This window comes from Bombyx mori, chromosome 2 (genome assembly GCF_030269925.1).
Source record: "Bombyx mori chromosome 2, ASM3026992v2".
Classification (NCBI taxonomy): Eukaryota; Metazoa; Arthropoda; class Insecta; order Lepidoptera; family Bombycidae; genus Bombyx; species Bombyx mori.
The window spans coordinates 1,691,494-1,715,576 of NC_085108.1; the positions used below are offsets into that span (position 1 = coordinate 1,691,494).

Here is a 24,083-nt window from a genome sequence, read left to right on the forward strand (position 1 = left end):
ATATCATTGACTCTGGAAAAATCCCACTTGCGATGAAACGGGCGAAGATAACGGCAATACTCAAACCTGGTAAGCCGGCTGACAGTGCAGATAGCTATCGCCCCATTGCCCTTTTGAGCGTAATGTATAAGCTACTTGAGCGAATCATACTTAACCGCATTTCACCAACTATAGAAAAACATATTCCTCAAGAGCAAGCTGGATTCCGTCCAGGACGCAGCTGCAGCGATCAAGTGTTAGCACTGACCTCACTCTTGGAGAGGGGCTTTAACGAAAACCTCAAGTCGTCAACTGTATTCGTGGATCTAACAGCTGCTTACGACACAGTGTGACGCCAGGGACTGCTGTACAAACTACTCAAGCTGATCCCCTGTATAAAGATCTACAATGTTATTGAGGACGCCCTTACCAACAGACCATTCCGTGTCCATCTGGGAGACAAGTCTAGCTTATCCAGGGTCCTGAACAACGGCCTCCCTCAGGGTTCAGTCCTCGCACCAACACTCTTCAACGTGTACACCCACGATGTGCCAGAGACGCTCTCCAGGAAATTTGCGTACGCCGACGATCTAGCTCTAGTCGCACAAGGCCGCAGTATAGAGACAACGGAATGTCACCTTGAAAACGACATGGCCACGCTTGATAACTACTTCATTCGATGGCGTTTGTGTCCAAATGCTTCCAAGACGGAAGTCTGCTGTTTCCACCTAAATAACCGACAGGCTAACAAGAAACCCAACGTCACCTTTAGAGGCTCCACTCTCCCCTTTAACCCCTGTCCCAAATATCTGGGTGTCACTCTAGACCGGTCTCTCACATACAGTGCCCACCTAAACAACGTCGCAGCGAAACTGAGAACCAGGAACAATATCCTACAAAAGCTGACAGGGACAACGTGGGGAGCCTCAGCCAACTGTCTGAGGACATCCGCCCTGGCCCTGGTATATACGACGGCAGAATACTGCGCCCCTGCATGGTTGAACAGCTCCCACACTACTGTAGTCGATACGCAACTAAACCACACTATGCGCCTAATCACGGGGTGCTTAAAACCAACCCCTCTGCACTGGCTTCCGGCTCTGAGCAGCATTGCCCCACCCCACCTTCGCCGCACCCATCACCTATACGCAGAGATAGAAAAGGCGCTTAGACGACCCGAGCTGCCTATCAACAGGGACCTAGCCAACTTCAAACCGACGAGATTGAAGTCACGAAACCCACCGGCATTACAGACACACCAACCACACTCCAATTGGAACACAAACGAGGCCTGGGTTAAAGAATGGTCAGCCAGATGTATCCCACCTGAACTGTTCGAGCTGAATCCACACTCCCGCCCACCTGGTTTCAAAGAAAAACGCTCAATCTGGTGCATGCTTAACCACCTGAGAACGGGAGTTGGTCACTGTAACCAACTGCGGCAGAGATGGGGCTGGACGGAAAACGAAAACTGTGAATGCGGATGCCCAGAGCAAACTATACGCCACATTGTCATGGAATGCCCACTAACGAGATTCGCAGGCCAAGTGGAAGATCTCAAAAATGTAACAGAAGCAGCTATAGATTATTTCACAAACTGTAAATTTAAATTATAACCACGCAGTGTAAACGAATGCCATACGATAAATAAATAAATAAATCAAAAAATATTGCATCAAGATTGAATCCAAACATCGCATTGATTTATAAATATCAGTAGCATCCGTATAGCTATATCTTGAAGCTTAAAATGCAACAGCTACCTAACAAATCTGTTTGTAATGTAATCTGACGTGGTTGATTGATGGCTTGCCCAAAGTCACGGGCGTCTGATGTTAGTACCGTGCCTTGGTACGACAGTGATTATAACTTGCTCAGACAAAGCTGTATTTTAGTTTTTTTTTTTTTTTTTTAATATAATATAAATATTTTACTAACAATCACGCCACGTTAACTGGTCCCGTGATAAGTTCGTAAAGAACTTGTGTTACAGGTACCAGATAACGGAAATAAATGTAAGATTTTTATTATACACATACATATATTTAATATACATCCATAACCCTGGAAAAGACATTTATATTTATCATACAAATATCTTCCCTTGGCGGGATTCGAACCCGCGACCCCCTTGTGTAGTGACCATGTCACTTACCACTACACCAGACGGACGTTGCTTAGTTAGCGTTAGTTTGTTTTTATTCGATCTATTAAATGGTTAGTAACTCATAATTAGTATACCTTTAAACCTGAACAAGCACTAAATTAAGAAAACATTTTTTAATAAATTTGAATTAAACAATTGTGTAAGAAAAAATGATTTTATTGTAAAAAAGCGTGGGTTTCTTTTCAGGGTATTATCAAAATAACTCTTCTACTCATATCTGTTCATAAAATATTTATAACTACTGATAATATGCTCTCCATGCTTTTTTTACAATAAAATCATTTTTTCTTATACTATTTTTAATTCAAATTCAATTAAAATTTATTTTCTATTTTTGAATTGGATTTTCTATAAATGCGTATTATGTCAGTTTCTTTAATCTTTTATTTATTTTTAAGTTCATAGTAGAATTTCAATTTTTAATTATTTTCTTTTAATATTGAATTGTCATCGGTCCTTAATAAGTATACTAAATTTCGAGTTAATCCGAAGTTTTGAAGGGGGTCAAAATCATGTTCAAAGATTCCGTTACACACATACATACGTCTGAAGCTAATAAAAGCGTATTAATAAAAGAATTCACACGACTTCGCTCCTCGACTTCCCGTCAAAAAGAGAGAGTGAGAGTATGCTTTAATGTACTATACGCAGCAGAAGTGCATGGACATATCCAAATCTTTTTCATTTAACAGGAGAAACGGTGCCGTCTATGTGTTTGAATTATACTATCCGTGTTTACTTACTAGATGGCGACGGTAAATTAAACAAAAAATCTTCATATAAGGAATTTAATACAACACTTTCATTTATTTGTACACAAAATAAAGAAAAAATGTAAAACGTTAAATACAAAACAGTACAATGAGCGGTCTTATCGTTAAGAGCGATCTCTTCCAGACAACCATCATGTGAATAAGAATCACTTTAGAAATAATTTACACGCGGTACTAATCAATCGCCTATCAATTGAAATAAAGATACATACATAATATGTATAAAAAAGGTTGGAGACTTTTAACTTTTTTTATTATTATTTTATGGCCTGGTAACGAGGCTTTTAAGCCAAGTCTTATATTTTCTTGTTACATTCTGCTACAATATGAAAAATGATATGAAGCGAAATGAGATGAGGTTGATTAATTTCAGACATTAATCAATCTGAAGGATGAAGATAAATGAAAGGAGTAAGTAATATTATTATAGTCTCAGTATATAACAGTACTAGCGACCCGCCCTCGCTTCGCTTCGGAAACATTAAAACACACATGAAACAAAAAAAAACAAAAAAAAAGTAGCCTATGTTCATCAGGGACAATGTCGGCTTCTAATGGAAAAAGAATTTTTCAAATCGGTCCAGTAGTTTCGGAGCCTATTCGAAACAAACAAACAAACAAATCTTTCCTCTTTATAATATTAGTATAGATATCATAGTAATATATCACCTTCACACTACACCTACCAAGCTTCATCTCTGCACTCCCCTAAAGTAGACTGTTAGAGAATGCCTATGACATTAAGTCCGCCTTTATACTTTCTAGTCTAAGAAGTTATAGAAAATAAAAATAAATAAATCTATATATTAATACGTGAAGCAAAAGCTTTTTAGAGAGAGAGAAAGAGAGAGAGTATTCTTTATTGTACACCAAAAAACAAATAAACAGTGCGATACATTAAAAACAAAAAAGTACAATTGGCGGTCTTATCGCTAAAACCGATCTCTTCCAGACAACCATCAGGTGGACAAGAATCATTTGGAAACGAACTACGCGCGGTGTACCATTCCAGTGAAATACATATACATATATGTATACATACATATACACATCCATATCTCCGTAAATATACATACAATTAATACAAAGTATTATAATATAATAATAATTATTAAAAATAAAAAAAATAAAAAATTAAATAAAAATTAAATTAAAATTTTGCTTCTTTACACTTAAGTAAGAATAAGCAATTTACATATAAAATATACTTAAAATACCTTTGAAACATATACAATTTAAGTAGATACCAATTTCAAAAATAAGGTAGATCACATATTAAATCGGTTGACTAATATTTAAAAAATGTTCCTTAATAAGGCTTTTTACCCCTTTTTACGAAAATTGCGTACGGAGGAGTATGAAATTTCCCACACTTATAGAGAATATAGAGAAGGAGTGCAGAATGTTTATATTTAAAAAAATATACGAATATAAAATACATTAAATCAGTAAAAAAACATTAGACACACTACACATACATATTTTAAATACATACACATAATAGTTTTTAGCGTTCCCGCTAAAATCTTCGAGATTTTTTACCTTGATTAATAATCACACAGATAATCACCAAGTCTGAATCCTCTTGCTTGTAACAAGAGTTATAATAAACTAGAGGTCCCGCAGTAGTCGAAATTCGACTATAATTAATTGGAAGTGTATGTTTGTACACTATTATGATTGTATTTTATACTTCTATAATCACAAATTTCGCCAAGACTACACTATAAAAAATATTAACAAAGACCAACAATATTTAATCTATTCTCAATTTGACAACAGACGTCAAGAACGTCAAAGTTTGACAATAAATAGTATGCATGCGTGTGTGCGTCAAATACATGGTATGTAGTGTGTGTAATGTTTTCTTTATTGATTTAATGTATCTTTTATGCATTATTTTAAAAAAATATTAGCATTGTGCACTTCTTCTCTATATTCTCTATAAGTGTGTAAAATTTCATACTCCTCCGTCCGCGCAATTTTCGTAAAAAGGGATACAAAGTTTTTGCTTCACGTATTAATATATAGATAATTATATACTTTCGTTTCTCACAATGCAATTAAACCGCAATATTTTTTTTCACACAATTCCTAAAACAAAGGAACAAAAGATTCGCGATTTGTTTTTCTCAAGAACCGGATTGGTTTTTACGGAGTTGAACGGTGTGTGTGTTTTTTTCCCATGATCTGCACTGCGATAGTTTAGGATTAGGTGGTGGGTTTAGTGAAGCACTGCTCTTGCTAAATTGGTGTGAGCATACTCTGTCAGGTTGAGCCCGTGAGCTCACTTACCGGTCCGTGCGTAACTAGAATAAGCCCTTAGGCTACCAACAAATAGATAGGGAAAAAATACGCTAATATCTTATTTGGATTTTTTAAAACGCCTTTAATAGCTGATCTATTTAACGTAATGTTTCAACGTAATTTCCATTAACTTGGAGACGATTGCTTAAATGGGTGGACGAGCTCAGAACCCACTAGGTGTTAAGTGGTTAATGGAGCCCATAGATATCTACGACGTAAATGCGCCATCCACCTTGAGACATAAGTCCTAAGGTCTCAAGTATAGTTACAACGGCTGCCCGCCTTTCAAACCGAAACGCATTACTGCTTCACGGCAGAAATAAGCAGGTTGGTGGTACGTACCCGTGCAGACTAACAAGAGATCCTACCAAACTAACTACCTACGAGTGAGATTAACTTGAAAATTTGCACACGCATTGAACTTGAAAATTTGCATATGATTACAAATTAAGTTGCGGGATCCCAGCTAACCTAAGCCTTGTCTAGCCCGAACTCATTCTTCAAAATCTTTTCATTCTAGTCACGCAGTAATTGCGAACGATGGATTAGCATTACATTAGTAAAAAATACATTTAGCGTATACCATTAAAATAAAAGTGTGCTAAAAAAAACTAAGGGCCCAATGGATCTTTGAATGTTACATTGATAAGGGGACTTTTTAAATCTTTCCTAGTAACTTCTTCTGCTGTTCCTGTGGCATATATTTTTTATTTTTTTATTGCATTGATGGGTGGACGAGCTCACAGGCCACCTGGTGTTAAGTGGTTACTGGAGCCCATAGACATCAACAACGTAAATGCGCCACCCACCTTGAGATACAAGTTCTAAGGGCCTTAGTATAGTTATCTAAACAATAAAAAAATAAAAAAACAAAAAAAAAGTTACAATGGCTGCCCCTCCCTTCAAACCGAAACCCATTACTGCTTCACGGCAGAAATAGGCGGGATGGTGGTATATTCCCGATACCCTGGTCCCTGCCTTGTTCCCTCCCTATTTTACCAACTCTAAAAGTTAAACACTCATATAAATTCTTCAGAAGATCATCGTAATTATAAATATGTTCTTGACTATGACTTGTGTATGCAACATCGGTACCGAGAGATTAATAATCGTATGATTATTTAATGAGTTTCAAAGTTGGCAGCCGTGCCCGGCGGCCGGTGGAGGCATTTCGTCCGACGGTAGGGTATTCTGCGAATTTCATTGTTACCTCAATAATTAGAGGCACGCATGCGCGGGCTAAGCTCAGGGTGTGGTTAGGGTACCCCGATCCCGGGTATCCCGATAAGCGAGAGCGATTTTCATTCAAATTTAGCCCACTGAGTTTCTCGCCGGATCTTCTCAGTGGGCCGCGTTTCCGATCCGGTGGTAGATTCTGCGAAGCACTGCTCTTGCTAGGGTCAGTGTTAGCAACTCTCCGGTTGAGCCCCGCGAGCTCACCTACTAACGTTAGGGCGAAGCTGAAATAGCCTCTCAAGGCTATCAGCATAGGTAGGAAAAAAAAAATTCAAATTTTTTTTCGCGAAAATAACAGTTACTATCTTAAGCGGATTGTAGAGTCGGATGTAAGCTACCACGGGTAGATGCTCCCGCAATATCTTTTATTTATTTATTGCCTTCAGCTCATTCAGCCTTCAAACCAGTTTAAGCCCAAAATCACAATATTTCAATTTATTTTTTGTATCCTCGTCTTATCTTTATTGTTATAGTTTATACCAAGTTTTAAGTTTGTGTCTTAAAACTTGGTATAAACTATTGCGCCTAGCCTTAAATCCCGGAATAAGCCTTTTACCATTTTTTATTTATTTATCTGTAATAATCTAAATGTCTGTGAAAGGCAATAAATGATTTTATTACTATTATTATTATTACTAGCGACCCGCCCTCGCTTCGCTTCGGAAACATTAAAACACACATGAAACAAAAAAAAAAAAATAAAAAAAAAAGTAGCCTATGTTCATCAGGGACAATGTCGGCTTCTAATGTAAAAAGAATTTTTCAAATCGGTCCAGTAGTTTCGGAGCCTATTCGAAACAAGCAAACAAACAAATCTTTCCTCTTTATAATATTAGTATAGATTAATATTCAATCAGTAATTAATAAATAAAAACATCGCTTTCCCTAAAACGCTATCCTATGCACAAAGCGCCCTCAAACAATTTCATAATAGCCAGGTCTCACACACGATTTTATGTGGGGCTGATGTTAGTATATGCATATTGGAGGGAGAACGGTGAATTCCGAGAAGTTTAACGCGGTGACAGAATAAAGGAGAATTTTCACTTTTGTTACGAACAATTCAAGAACAATAGCCCCGTATATTATCTGAGCGGAGATCGGACTACGCGTGACAAGACAAATATTTATATTGTTTTTTGTCCGCCTATCGATTATTAGCTTCGAGGGGCCATTTTGGCTTCGGAAAATTCTGGAATCTGGTGGTAGGACCTCTTGGGAGTCCGCACGGGTAGGTACCATCGCCGTGAAGCAGTAATGCCTTTCGGTTTGGAGAGTGGGGCAGCCGTTGTAACTATACTGAGACCTTAGAACTTATATCTCAAGGTGGGTGGCGCATTTACATTGCAGATGTCTATGGGCTCCAGTAACCACTTAACACCAGGTGGGCTGTGAGCTCGTCCACCCATCTAAGCAATAAACAAAAACCATATTAATCATAAATGATAACAACGGAAATAATACTGTATGTGATGCTATTTACGGCCAAGCTATTAAAGCCATTCTCGTGTAAATCTATACATATAAATAAAATTGGAGTGTCTGTTTATAATATTTGTAATATTGAAATAACCGCTTTTTACTACATGCATATCGACGCTTGAAAGGCAAACGTGACTAAGCGACAATGCGTGAACTTTACAGTAGACTAATTTAAAGTTGAAATACCTGAAAACAAAATTTATTTTAACGAATCTAGCTGTAGTAGAATCTAGCTAGTAGCTGTAGGATTGAAATGATTTTAATAGACCTAGAAATACATTTTTTTGCACATCGAAAATGGTTATTGCCTATCATTTATGTACAAAGCAGTTGTTGTCGCTTAGTCACGTTTGCCTTTCAAGCGTCGATATGAATATATTTTTTTTTAATTTTTTTTATTGCCCTTGTAGGCAGACGAGCATACGGCCCACTTGATGGTGAATTGTTACCGTCGCCCATGGACTTCAGCAATGCCAGGGGCAGAGCCAAGTCGCTGCTTACCGTTTACGGTACATACACCAAAATATATTTTTTTACAATTTTTTTCTGTCTGTTTGCACGGGCTAATCTCTGGAATGGCTGTAACGATTCTGACGAGACTTTCACTGATAGGTAGCTGATGATATAAGGAGTAACTTAGGCTATTTGTTTCAGACTAGCTTCGCCCCGCGGCGTCACCCGCGGTACGACAGTAATGCCGGCCACTCACATGCGCGCAACATTTGTACATTGTACGAATGTTCGCGCGCATGTGAAGGGCCGTCAGACATTCATTCGCAAACTTAGCGGCTGTGCAAATGGGTTCGGTACTCAATTTGCGAACCCGTTTGCGCTTCCTCCTACACTTGTTTACGAATGTCTCACGAATTTCTCTTATTTTTTAAATCGTCAATAGAACATTAAAGAGAAAAAGAGTTTTTAATTTTGTCCCAGGCGTCATTAACGGCCATTCTGTTGTTATGGGATTTCTTTTGAGGGTTCCATATGGTCGATTCATTTTGCAGGAGTTCAATGAACTCCATCACCTTGGTGTTGTTCCAATCCATGATGAAGGTACGCTACACAGTAGACGTCACGAATTATGAAAATGGCGAAACGTCCATTACCTTCGCAATCGTGGGCGCAACTGGTCACACGAATGTGTTGGAGACTACGCGAAGGATCGCGGTTCGTGCGCTTTGATGTCCATTAAAAAACCGACACAGCTTGGAAAACCACGAATGCAGCTAAAACATTGCATAATCATTTGCAAATGTCGTCCTACACTTGTGAGTTTGCGTATTCTTGCGAATGTGAGTGACCGGTATAACCGCGGGTAACATCGCGGGACTCAGCTATCTATATCTATACTTCTATACTAATATTAGAAAGAGGAAAGATTTGTTTGTTTGTTTCGAATAGGCTCCGAAACTACTGGACCGATTTGAAAAATTCTTTTTCCATTAGAAGCCGACATTGTCCCTGATGAACATAGGCTACTTTTTTTTTAATTTTTTTAATTTCATTTTTCTGGTTTCATGTGTGTTTTAATGTTTCCGAAGCGAAGCGAGGGCGGGTCGCTAGTCAATAATAAAATGTAATGATTCCGAAGCGAAACGAGGGCGGGTCGCTAGTCGTGAATAATTCGAATCTTGGTAGCGAATTTAGCTAACCTTTCCCACCCACTAAAGAGGACGGATCTCCCCCCACGCGATATAAAGCGTAGCTCACACGGGCGAAGTTACCCACGTAAAGCCATGTAGATATTAGGCAAGCAAACGAATAGCCAGTGTAGACTTTGCTTCTGAGAGCTAGGAATTAAATACACAGATTGCAATGGTTCACTTGTTTCTGTATTGCTTTATTTTTAACTCAACTTGTACAATCTTTACATATGTGCTCACTACCGAATACAACGGACTTTTTGGCGGGAACGCGAGGAGTGAGGTTGTGTGATTTGTTTTATTTTGTCTATTTAGTGTTTCTTCGGGTTTAAATGTGTAATAACGGTGGTTTATTAACTGTTTAATATCTGTGAAAGTGCACAAATATATCGGGATCCTCCAAAAAATCCACTGAAAAAATCTCCCTAAATGACCACCATTTTACTGAGATTATATTTCATTCCATATCATCTCATCTCATTTAATTTCATCCCAGTTGACTAATGTCTCCAATTAATCATCTTTATTACATTTCATTTCATTGCATTTCATTTCACTCCATATTAATAATAATATATATAAGTATAATTCTTTACAAATATAGTATTCTAAGCATTTTGCAGTCATTTAGCGTCCGAGCGTGAACTGGTCTGATGTTTTTTTAATTATTTTTTTACGCTAGTCCGCAAACGGATGCACTTAAAATTGTTGGCTGAATTATGTTAAATGAATGGGTGACCGCAGCATTCTATTGATCAGAACACTTTCTGTTCTAAGCGACAGAATTGGATTCCAGATTGAGTTCAATATCTTTGTCAAATAAATGGTTTTTTTTGTATTAATAGGATAATTTATTATTATTTATTTATTGCTTAGATGGGGGGCCCCCAAGACGGCTGCCCCACCCTTCAAACCGAAACGCATTGCTGATTCACGGCAGAAATGTCACAGGCGTGTACAGCAATCTCTTATAATAAATACACTATGACATGTTACAGCAATTTTATGATGACAGTAGATTTACAAGATTTTTAGCAAAAATTGCAAGTATTTTTATTAGATAAGGCTTACTATAGTATGTCAGAATATTTAGACGATAACTTTAGATAATTTAGATGATACAGTAGAATAGAGTTTTTTTATTTTTATGTAGATTATACTTAGGCCTAATATTTGTACGCTTTACCAGCAGGACATATTGATACATTTATTAATATTAACTTATTAATCTTTGTTAACCTATGACCACAAATAATAAATAAATAAAAATACTTATACGGCATTATTTACGAAAAGCATCGAAGCTTTTGCACAATTTTTTGTTTCTTCTAATAATCAACTTAAAATAAGCACTTACTGATTCATCTCACGCCGCGCTTTCCGAATACGACACGTCGAGTTCAACAAACGCGAATTCCATTCGGTAAATTAAGTCACGGAGCTTTTTAAATTAAAAAAGCTGTCTGAATTGGTTCGCGGGAACCGGAAATGCCAAGCGCGAAACGGAAAGCTCATTTCTCAGGAAACTTAGTCTACGAATAAGAACCCCCCCCGCCTCCCACATGGCAATCCAGAAAAAGAACTTCGAATGCAAATGAAGCTCCCACACATCCGTCAGTATTAAACACACGAACTTCAATCGTGCTTTCAATGTTTATATTATCTATCGTATAAATTATGTATGAGGATTATTTTTAGAATATAATAGAGCTTTTTAAGTATCCCTCGCAAAGCTGCCATAAGGCTTTCGATCGTGTGCTTTCGTCTTTACTTTAGCGATGACAGCTCTCATGCAAAACCCTGGTCACTAATGTCTGGACTGATGCTAGAGACAAACCAATATTTGAGGAATAAAAAAAAGTTATAAATAAATCCATAAATTCATTATAAAAAAACATAGCGTATATATAAGAAACTGAATTGGCGGTAGGACCTCTTGTGAGTCCGCGCGGGTAGGTACCACTATCCCGCCTATTTCTGCCGTGAATCAGCAATGCGTTTCGGTTTGAAGGTTCGGGTAGCCGTTGTAACTATACTTGAGACCTTAGAACTTATATCTCAAGGTGGGTGGCGTATTTACGTTGTGGATGTCTATGGGCTCTAGTAACCACTTAACACCAGGTGGGCTGTGAGCTCGTCCACTCATCTAAGCAATAAAAAAAAGTAGGAAAAAAAAAGGTAGGAAAAAAAAGGTAGGAAAAAAATGCGCTCGCGCGGACGTATTTTGCAGAATCGACCTCCCGTCACCGGTCCGGCTTCCACAGACGACAAACTGTGTCGGTCGCCAATGAATATTCATGAGTTGTCAACACGGCTAACACTATTTTTGTACGCTTGTAAGTCCTTGTGTGGATTTCATTTGGGTCAGCTTACGACACTAGCTGAAGAGAAAAATAATCTATATATTAATACGTGAAGCAAAAACTTTGTATCCCTTTTAACGAAAATTGCGCGGACGGAGGAGTATGTTTTCCACACTTATAGAGAATATAGAGGAGAAGTGCACAATGCTAAATTTTTTTTAAATAATGCATAAAAGATATTAAATCAATAAAGAAAATATTACACACACTACATACCATGTATTTGACGCACACACGCATGCAATATGCATACTATTTATTGTCAAACTTTTGTTCTTGACATCTGCGGTCAAATTGAGAATAGATTAAATGTCTTTATTAATATTTTTTTATAGTGTAGTCTTGGCGAAATTTGTGATTATAGAAGTATAAAATACAATCATAATAGTGTACAAACTTACAATTCCAATTAAATATAGTCGAATTTCGACTACTGCGGGACCTCTAGTAATAATAATTGTCTGTCTCTAAATTCGGTTTACGGATGATAGTTTTACGTCATAGCATCATTGGTGGCGATGGTCACGTTCGAGTAGTCCAAGGGCTCGTCTACTCATCTGTGGAGCGAAAAATTTGCTAGATGACTAATCGGTTACGTCACCCGCTGAGTTTCCGCCGCTGGCCGGATCTTCTCAGAGAGTCGCGATTTCGATCCGGTGGTAGATTCAGCAAAGCGCTGCTCTTGCTAGGGCTAGTATTAGAACAGTTTCTAAGGTTGAGCCTTGTGAGCTCAACTACCAGTCACAGCGTAGTTGAAATAGCCTCCTAGGCTACCAGAGAATAAGTAAGGATGTACGTCCTCATAATCATTGGACACGGATCCTGTTTATTGCTTCACCACCGTAATTCACTCCAATTTCAAGGGCATTGCCTTACCGAACAAAAAATAATAATATATATCATTATAGTTTGAATGAATCATTATTAATACAATGGCAATACGGCGGCCCACACTCGGCCGATTTCGAGCGGACTTCCGAAAAAGGAATCGATGCAGACAATGAAAAAGCCCCTCAAAGTCTTGCGCGTAAAGATCAAAGTCCTCTAAGTAGAGCCGAAGTTCATTCGAGATACGCTTTACAAGATAGTGAACTTCGTTAACGGTCACTTTTTGAGTAGCTTAGATCGATAGTCGCTTGAACGATGCCGCCCACGTAAGACCTTCTTACCCACACGTTATATTTTCACAATGTAAAGACGTGTTTACATTTGGAAGATGTGAATTTGGTACTAGAATAATATTCATAAGATATTCCTGTTACAATATTATGCTTAACCCCTTGAGGTATAGCGTCCATACCTATTCGACATATATTATATTACATTAGTCTTATACCGGTCACTCACATTCGCACGAATACGCAAACCCGCAAGTGTACGCAACGACATTTGCAAATGATTATGCAAAGTTTTAGCTGCATTCGTGGTTTTCCAAGCTGGGTCGGTTTTTTAACAGACATCAAAGCGCGCGAACCGCGATCCTTCGCGTAGTCTCCCACACATTCGTGTGATCAGTTGCGCCCAGGATTGCGAAGGCAACGGACTGGACGTTTCGCTATTTTCATAGATCGTGACGTCTACTGTGTAGCGTATCTTCATCAAAAGAAATCCCATTAAAAAGGCATGGCTGTTAATGATGTCTGGGAAAGAATTCAAAACTCTTTTTCTCTTCAATGTTCTATTGACGAATTAAAAAGGAGGAGAAATTCGTGAGACATTCGTAAACAAGTGTAAGAGGAAGCGCAAACCGGTTCGCAAATTGAGTACCGAACCTATTTGCACAGCCGCTAAGTTTGCGAATGAATGTCTGACGGCCCTTCACATGCGCGCAAACATTACAATGTACAAATGTTCGCGCGCATGTGAGTGGCCGGCATTAGGCTCGTAAAGGGTTAAGTTTGAAGTCGTCGTGGCCTAAAAGATAAGACGCCCGGTGCATTCATATCAAGCGATGCGCTCGTGCCGGTATTCGAATCCCGCAGGTGCCTATTTATCCTAACACGATTTTGACCCCCTTCAAAACGTCGGATTAACTCAAAATTTGGCATTCTTATTAAGGACCGATGACAATTCAATATTTTAAACAGTTTGATCCGTTATCCTAACTAGGATAATCAGGATTAGAGATTTCTTGTTTTTCCTGAGACCCGGAGTGTCTGCGTCAAGACCAAGAAGGGAAACTACCAGGCGCGTCGATCACCTATTTTTCGGATAAGATTCTGACTAATTCAGAGGTAATTTTTGAAAAATTGAAAAAAAAAAATTGAAAAAAGTGTGTGTGTCCGCTCCGACGCACGACTGGAGTTTACTGGATATAAAAAATTAAACGAAACAATGCGAGAAATAGTTCTATATTACGACAACACGATACACTACAGATTATTAACAAATTAACGAGACACAAAACAAACGACTAACAAATATATGAAAATACAATAATGAGAGAAACGCGCGATCAGTACGAGGCTTTGTGGCGGACTGCCGGCGCAGCAGCCCGGCGTCACCTGCGATAACGCGGCCGCGCGTTGGCTCCTGATTGGCGCGCGCACGCATCACGCAATCAGGAGCCAATCAGGCGCATAACGCATTTCGTGTGACATGCTAGTACGATTTTGGTCCCCATAATTTTCATACCCCGGGCCTATATATGTAAATCGATTCTAAAGGAGTAAACTCCAAAAATTGAAATAATACAAAAAATGAAAAATAATTAAAAGTTTAAAAAAACTTAAAAAATACGCTTTTATAGAAAGTCCAACCAAAAAATATAAAATAAATTTGTATTAAAAATAGTGTAAGAAAAAATGATTATATTGTAAAAAAAGCGTGGGGTGCATGGTATCAATAGTTATGAATATTTTATGAACAGATATGAGTAGAAGTGTTATTTTGATAATATCCTGAAAAGCATTTTTTTTTATTGCCCTTGTAGGCAGATGAGCATACGGCCCACCTAATGGTGAGTGGTGACCGTCGCCCATGGACTTCAGCAATGCCAGGGGCAGCGCCAAGCCGCTGCCTACCGTTGAAATTTTTTTAAACTGCTATTTATTTTAAGCTAAAATACAATTTAATGATAAGCCGAATTATTATAAAGAAGAAAATAAAAAATCAGTTAGTTAATACATTGGAAATGTAGGTCATAGTAATAATATTATTGTTTCGCCATCGGACCTAGTTACGTGTGCAAAATTTTAACTTTATCGAACCTTTTTGAAGTTGATTAAAATTATTTTCAAAGATACCGTTACGTAATATAGACACAGGACGAGCTGCTAATAATAATTTAATTACCTATACCAGTGATTCTCAACCACTGTTCCGCGGCACTTTTATGTGCCGCGAAATTTCAAAAGTGTGCCGCCAAATTTTGCCAATATATAATGATGTTAATATTATTAAATTATATCAAATAATTTTTTTTTTATTATTAGCTTGTAATTAATCCCTTTTTAAACGTTTAAATATTATTAAAGCACATATTAGTTTATTTCGTATATTTAATGGTTTTTTATAAACGTTTTATGCAGCGTTTTAGAAAGTAAATAGTTTAAATCTTTTTCTTTGTGTGCCGCCAAATTTTAAAATCGTTTAATGTGTGCCGCCAAATTTTAAAATCGTTAAATATGTGCCGCAACAAATAAAAGGTTGAGAATCAGTGACCTATACTAATACTAGCTGACCCGGCAAACGTTGTTTTGCCATATTTGGAACCTCTGGGTCTGCGGAGGAACTTCGGTTCCCTCTGTATTCTGTACCGTATGTTCCATGGGGAGTGCTCTGAGGAATTGTTCGAGATGATACCGGCATCTCGTTTTTACTATCGCACCGCCCGCCGCCGGAGTAGAGATCATCCATACTACCTGGAGCCACTGCGGTCATCCACAGTGCGTTTCCAGAGATCTTTTTTGCCACGTACCATCCGGCTATGGAATGAGCTCCCCTCCACGGTGTTTCCCGAGCGCTATGACATGTCCGTCTTCAAACGAGGCTTGTGGAGAGTATTAAGCGGTAGGCAGCGGCTTGGCTCTGCCCCTGGCATTGCTGAAGTCCATGGGCGACGGTAACCACTCACCATCAGGTGGGCTGTATGCTCGTTTGCCTACAAGGGCAATAAAAAAATATATAGATTTCCAGGGAATTTCTAGTGTAGAAAGTAAAGTAACTTATTGTAAGTGTGTAAGAATGTGGTAAATGAGTGAAAGAGGCATGTAGCGCTGTGAACGATGAGGGAATATAAAAATAACAAAACCTCATTCAACCACATACCTAGGTAATGCCTCATTATAACAAAAAAAAAATGTCCAAGAATAAAAATTAATGTTAGGGGTGGACAACCCTTATCACTTAGGGGTATGAAAAATGGATAGTAGCCGATTCTCAGACCTACTGAACATGCATATAAAATTTCATAAAAATCGGTCAAACCGTTTCAGAGGAGTATGGTAACTAACATTGTGACATGAGAATTTTATATATAAGAAGATTATAAAGAGGAAACATTTGTTTGTTTTTTTGTATTGAATAGGGTTTGAAACTATTGAACCGATTTGAAAAATTCTTTCACTGTTTGGAAGCTACACTATTCTCGGGTGAGATAGGCTATATATGAGTCGTCTATTATCAAAGGTGGCAATCTGTGCATTTGGACAAAAGTTTTTTATTGATATGTCAATACAGATTTATTTGAATATAATCGTCTCCTTCAAAGAATACGGTTCAAAACCTGCATTAAATAAAGGTTAATAGTTAACCTGTTATTTATCTAAGATGTCGTTCCGAAGAGTTTTGTGACTGCCAATGGAATACAAAGTCAATAATTAGTTTTTCTGATTTACCAATCATTGTCCAAAAGTCAGATTGCCGGCTTTGATAATAGTCGACTCATATAATCTTTTTGAAAAAAAAATAGGGATCCTTACTAAAACTCCGATAACGTAATCCAAGGTGTAAAAAATTACGTAAAATATTCTTTACACCGCGTGCCCTGCGAAAACGATTGATGATAGAGTAAAAGAATGTACTACGACTTTGTAGAACACATTATTATTTACAAAAAGTGTCGCGACAGCATAATATGTCTAACCATATCTATTCCATATAAAACTTTGTATCACTTTTTGCGAAAATTGCGTGGACGGAGTATGAAATTTCTCACACTTATATAGGGGAGAAGGAATGCAGAATAGGTTTTTTTTTAATTATGAATAAAAATACGTTAAATCAATAATAATAATAATAAACATTACACATACTACCATGTATTTGACACACACACGCATATGTATTCTTTTGTTTAATTTTTGTGGTCAAATTGAGAATAGATTAATATTGTTTGTCTTTAAAATTATTTGTCTGTGGCGTAGTCTTGGCAAAATCTGTGAGTAAAGAAATATAGTCTTTGACAATAGAACCATAATAATGCTCAAACTTATAATTTAAATTAGTTATGGTCGAATTTCGACTACAGGGCGACCACTAGTTAAAAATTAAATTCCCAATAATAACTGATAGATGATGACCGAGCTTTGCTCGGTTTCTTTTTTTGATAACGCCATCTTGTTGTGTCTTTAAAGCTGTTAGTTGCCCTCAATTAAGAAAAATAGTATTATTATTCGCCAATAGATGTCGGGAGGAGTTGATTATTGAAAACACGAATAAAACAACATTTTCTGAAAATAAATCGTAGCTAGATCGATTTATCGCCCCCCGAAATCCCCTGTATACTAAATTTTATGAAAATCGTTGGAGCCGTTTCAGAGATTCAGATTATATATCTATATATATTAATACGTGAAGCAAAAACTTTGTATCCCTTTTTACGAAAATTGCGCGGACGGAGAAGTATGAAATTTTCCACACTTATAGAGAATATAGAGAAGAAGTGCATAATGCTAATTTTTTTTTTAATAATGCATAAAATATACATTAAATCTCTAAAGAAAACATTACACACACTACATATCATGTATTTGACGCACACACGCGTGCATACTATTTTATTTATTGTCAAACTTTTGTTCTTGACGTCTGTTGTCAAATTGAGAATAGAATATGGTTTGTCTTTGTTAATATTTTTTATAGTGTACTCTTGCCGAAATTTGTGATTATAGGAGTATAAAATACAATCATAATAGTGTACAAACTTACAATTCCAATTAATTATAGTCGAATTTCGACTACTGCGGGACCTCTAGTTTATATTAATATACAAGAATTGCTCGTTTAAAGGTATAAGATAATAGCGATACCGTTGTACATTTTTTCAACACGACAAATAATTATATATGTTTACGATTATTTTTTTGGGATCGTTTCGCTAAAAAAAAAAAATTAAAAAAAGTAGCCTATGTTCATCAGGGACAATGTCGGCTTCTAATGGAAAAATATTTTTTCAAATCGGTCCAGTAGTTTCGGAGCCTATTCGAAACAAAAAAACAAACAAATCTTTCCTCTTTATAATATTAGTATAGATATATGTCGCCTATATTAAGGAACGGGGTCCCCCGTATTGCTTCAGCCCAGTCATGGACGCCATAAAACTGTCCGAAGCGAAATCACGACGCCACTCATAAACGTCGATTGCTTGGCCCTCATTATTGACACAAATTAATTAATTAGTTAACGGATGGCTCACATTTACGAGTGCAGGTATTCGCCAACAGACCTCAAATTTGAAGTGCTTTACTGAATTGTCAATTACAGAACGCGTTGAACGCGCTAATCTCAGGAATTACTGGTCCGATTTGAAAAATTATATCAGTGTTAGATAGCTCACTTATCGAGGAAGGCTATAGGCTATATAAAATCACGCTAAGACTAATACAAGCGGAGCAACAATAAAGAATGTTTCAAAATCGGGTTTATTTTTACCTTTTGAGAGCTTCCGCTGCGTGCGCTGCAGAAACGGTTCAAGTTTCGCTAAAATAATGTATGACGAAATTGTTCCCCTTTAAAAGATCTAAAAGAAAGTCCGTGTCAGCCATATGTCTGTATCTTGGCTCACTATAACGTTTAGCATCTCGTTTTTACCATCGCACCGCCCGCCACCGGAGTAGAGTTCATCCATACTACCTGGAGCCAGTGCGGTCATCCACAGTGCGTTTCCAGAGGTCTTTTTTGCCACGTACCATCCGGCTATGGAATGAGCTCCCCTCCACGGTGTTTCCCGAGCGCTAATGACATGTCCTTCTTCAAACGAGGCTTGTGGAGAGTATTAAGCGGTAGGCAGCGGCTTGGCTCTGCCCCTGGCATTGCTGAAGTCCATGAGCGATGGTAACCACTCACCATCAGATGGGCCGTATGCTCGTCTGCCTACAAGGGCAATAAAAAAAAAAAGTTTTTTAGGCTAACCAAATTTGTTCTAAATTAAAGCATTATTTGTGAACTATTCCACGCGGACGAAGTCGCGGGATATTAGCATTAGTATGTTGACATTAACCCAAACTAGATCTTGACATTCAAGACAATTGGCTGTTCTAGTTTCATTCTGGTAGAGATCTATCCTTTGTAACGGTTCTGTTAGCTTAGCCAAAATATTTATATGTGTAACGGAATACAACGTAATTTTAGGTTACTGCAAATCAATCGATTAACTAGACTGATGGTAGGAACTCTTGTGAGTCCGCGCGGGTGGATACCACCACCCTGCCTATTTCTGCCGTGAAGCAGTAATAAATAAGTAGGTAGATTTTGTCGAAGGGATCCTCTGGTATAAACCCCTGCAATCGGTCCAAATTTTGCAAAAAAAGTAAAAGTTCGTATAGCAATCGCATCTTTATCAAAAACACTGCGAAATATCTAGATCAGTGGGTCCGCGATTTTATTTTACAGTTCTAAATCGATACCATGAAATTTGATTGTTAGTTCCGCGTAATAATAAAATTTGCGCTGGAAGTGATGCTACGGTAATTTTTATTAACTGTGTCTTATTTTGCTGTGGTTTTCGATTTCTTTGTGTTCGTTTCTGAATTCTTTTTTTTTATTGCTTAGATGAGTGGACGAGCTCGCAGCCCACCTGGTGTTAAGTGGTTACTGGAGCCCATAGACATCCACAACGTAAATGCGCCACCCACCTTGAGATATAAGTTCTAAGGTCTCGAGTATAGTTACAGCGGCTGCCCCACCCTTCAAGCCGAAACGCGTTACTGCTTCACGGCAGAAATAGGCAGGGTGGTGGTACCTAACCGTGCGGACTCACAAGAGGTCCTACCACCAGTAATTACACAAATAAAAAAATGTGGAACGCTTCACTATTTTGAATTTGAATTATGATTAAGATGTTCAAGTCGGTTCTCAAATTTGTTAAAAGTTTTTATTATTAGTATGTATCTAATTAAGTCGTGCTATTCATGGGTCGGGGTCATTGAACAAGTTCACGGCCATGTGAGAAGCCACGTATGAACATCAGTACGTGAATGCTGACACCGACTTTGAGACATGAGGTCCAGGTTGTTGTTGCCCCACCTCTGAAATTGGAATCTATGAGTGCTTCAAGCAGAGCCAAGCATGGCGTCGCTACCCGTATAGGGCTAACATTACACGCTCCTGGCCTTTTGATTTTCATTTATCATTGTTATTTTTTTTTAAATGTATTTTTTGACTTGTTTTTTCGTTTATTGTTAATATTTTTACTTATATAAAAAAAAAGTTTTGAGAAAAAACAAAAAAAAAACCACTGAGTTTGTTTCGCCGGTTCTTCTCAGGACTGTGGCTCTTTTTGGAACCGGTGGTAGAGTTAGCATTTATATTTATATTTTGACATTCAACAAGTGTTTTATGCTGACAATATCTAAGTTGAAATAAATGATTTTGAATTTGAATTTGAATTGAACTACCACTAATTTGAGTGTGCGTTCTCTTTACAAATTCGTTTAATGTCTAAGTTACTCACCTTTTGCCGTTGCCGTCTGAAGGAAAGTGAAACATAGAAGTAGCAGAAGCACCGTCATCTTGTCAGGGTTATAGGAATTAGATACTTTAATATCTGAAACAATACATTTAAAATTCATTAATTTCCTACGTGAACGGATCTCATTAATACAATTGATAAGCAATTGAATGACAGTAAAGAAGCAACATATAAGCAATAGCGGTATAAAATGTATTTATGTTAGGAATGAACAAATTAAATGTAATAATAATTCCATTGTTATAATTACTAAAGGTCCCGCAGTCGTCGAAATTCGACTATAATTAATTGGAATTGTAAGTTTGTACACTATTATGATTGTATTTTATACTTCTATAATCACAAATTTCGCCAAGACTACACTTTATAAAATATTAACAAAGACAAACAATATTTAATCTCAATTTGACAACATACGTCAAGAACAAAAGTTTGACAATAAATAGTATGCATGCGTGTGTGCGTCAAATACATGGTATGTAGTGTGTGTAATGTTTTCTTTATTGATTTAATGTATCTTTTATGCATTATTTAAAAAAAATATTAGCATTGTGCACTTCTTCTCTATATCTATACTAATCTTATAAAGAGGAAAGATTTGTTTGTTTGTTTGTTTCGAATAGGCTCCGAAACTACTGGACCGATTTGAAAAATTATTTTTCCATTAGAAGCCGACATTGTCCCTGATGAACATAGGCTACATTTTTTTAATTTTTTTTAATTTTTTTTTTGGTTTCATGTGTGTTTTAATGTTTCCGAAGCGAAGCGAGGGCGGGTCGCTAGTTCTCTATAAATGTGTAACATTTCATAATCCTCCGTCCGCGCAATTTTCGTAAAAAGGGATACAAAGTTTTTGCTTCACGTATTAATATACAGATTATTATTGCCCTTGTAGGCAGATAAGCATACGGCCAACGGTGAGTGGTTACCATCGCTCATGGACATTAGCAATGCCAGGAGCAGATTCAAACCGCAGCCTAAAACTATTATTTTTACGATATGACAAAAATATTCCAATCAGAACGCAAAACGTCACATTTGGCTAACTGATTTTTAAATTTATCACCTGTGTTTTCTTACTACAGCTGCCATGATAGAAGATAGTATAGTAGTAGAATAATTTTTTGATCCCGAGATTTTCTTGTACAAAATCAGCCATAGAAGTACGGTCTACATTTGATTTCTAATCCAAATAGACATTACTGCAGACACTGCCTTCGTTTTCTTGAATGAATAAGTGAATGAATGAATGAATGAAAATTCTTTATTGCACAAAAATATTGTACAAAGGCGAACTTAACCCCATGCAGACATTCTTTTTTTTTTATTCAACATAAATGAAAATACATACTTGTTGAACGTCAAAAAGAACTACCGCCAATTCACAAGAATTAGCCTCCGTCCTGAGAAGAACTGGCAAAAAACTCAGCGGACATGTCTTTTTTTTTTAATATTAGATTTTTTTTAAATATTCATTTTTACAATGAGTATTATAACGTAACAATTATTACAATATTGAAATGCCCGGAGCGAGCAACTCATTCCCACTTTGTGCAATCTTCTAGATAATCATTGACTTTGTAGTAACTAAGCTTTATTGCATATATGTTCTTTAATAGTTTTCTTAAACCTAAAACCTCTATTTCAGTTAACCTTCTTTGATGAAGTAAAAGATTCAAGAAGTGTGCAGCTGTGATAAAGTTAATACATGGCGATAATTAAAAGAATTATAGTAGACATGAGTAAAATGAGCACTAGGTTATAATTACATTGCCAAAACAAGTACATACAGATACATACAAAAAACCATAGGTGAGAAATACATATCAGATAAAATAATTCTCTTCCCAAGCTTTCCACTATAATCATCATTAGATGTGGATATATAGACAATTTCTTGGGTGCGCCATCCGTGGCTAATCATTATGGTCATTATTTTGATTAATTAGTTAGTTCTCGTCCGGGAATTGAATCCTCAACGGTCTGGTGCGCGATCGACGATGTGTAAACAATTTAACCAAAACGGTATTCTTAGTGGAACGCTCATGCGGACTAGTTTCGCTAATACCCGCGACTTTAGTTACGTTTGCAGGTTTGATGTTTAGGATTTTTTATTTTTTTGCCAGATTCTGTACTAATATTATAAAGCTGAAGAGTTTGTTTGTTTGAACGCGCTAATCTCAGAAACACTGGTCTGATTTTAAAATTCTTTCAGTGTTAGATAACCTATTTATTGAGGAAGGCTATAGGCTATATAACACGTCATTTCGGATCCTTCCGATCCACTAACGGTGCTTTTAGGTACCTCAAGCACCGGTCATCGTTCTCGTCGAACCCGTCGCTTGCGACGAAGGGCTCGACGAGTAAAATAGCCCACAGACACAGCCCACTCAGTTTCTCGCCGGATCTTCTCAGTGGGTCGCGTTTCCGATCCGGTGGTACATTCTGCGAAGCACGGCTCTTGCTAGGGATAGTGTTAGAAAAAATTCTCAGGTTCAGCCCATCTTCCCCTCCGGGCGTAGCTGGAATAGTTCCATTGGATGCCAACGATTATGTAGGGACAGAAAAAGGACCCTTTCCTTAGAGGGTTATCGACCTACCTAGTTTACCCCACGACATTAGTTCATTTATAGGGCCAGTGCCAGTTTTATCGGCCATAATTCGATTCTTATAAAGCAATAAAGCGAAACGCTATTTAGAAATCAAAGCAAACCATCGGGTAGAGGAAATTGAATTGAATGTAATTGATGGTTAATTTTTATGAGTTGTAATAAAATACTTGGTTGTATTTTGGTCTAAGCTACTGGATGAATAGCCGCTGATAGACGACCAAGACAGGTCTAAATAAAGGTCTAACATCATTTACGTAAAGGTCTCATTACTACTCATATTTGGATTGAACCTGTCATAACGTTCAGGTGTCTTGGATTGTAGAGTCAGATGGATGGAGGGTAAGGTTAAGGTTGCCATGATGGAAAAGAATACTTTGGGACCTAGCAACAAGTTCAGACAAGACTTTAGATTGATTCCTGTAGAACACAAAGTAAGCTAAGTACTCTGTAATTTTTAAACGACCAGCAGAATATGACAGCAGAAAGGGCCTCGCTTTATATATCCTTCTGATCCTTAATTTACAATTCAGTAAGCAGTTGATAGGATACAGTATTACTTAAGCCGCTTGACTGCAGATGGGCTATCCCAGTTGCCATTTATTTGTGTGCG

General features: G+C 37.4%; 1 protein-coding gene across 1 annotated transcript in view; it reads right to left on the reverse strand.

Moving 5' to 3' along the window:
• Positions 1-24,083, reverse strand: part of LOC101738839 (uncharacterized) — a 54,967-nt gene that overhangs the window by 24,976 nt on the left and 5,908 nt on the right. The window contains exon 2 of the mRNA XM_062673096.1: positions 20,844-20,936. Within this exon, the coding sequence (XP_062529080.1) occupies positions 20,844-20,901 (58 nt within the window). The 5' untranslated portion in view covers positions 20,902-20,936. The remainder of the gene's footprint in view (positions 1-20,843; positions 20,937-24,083) is intronic.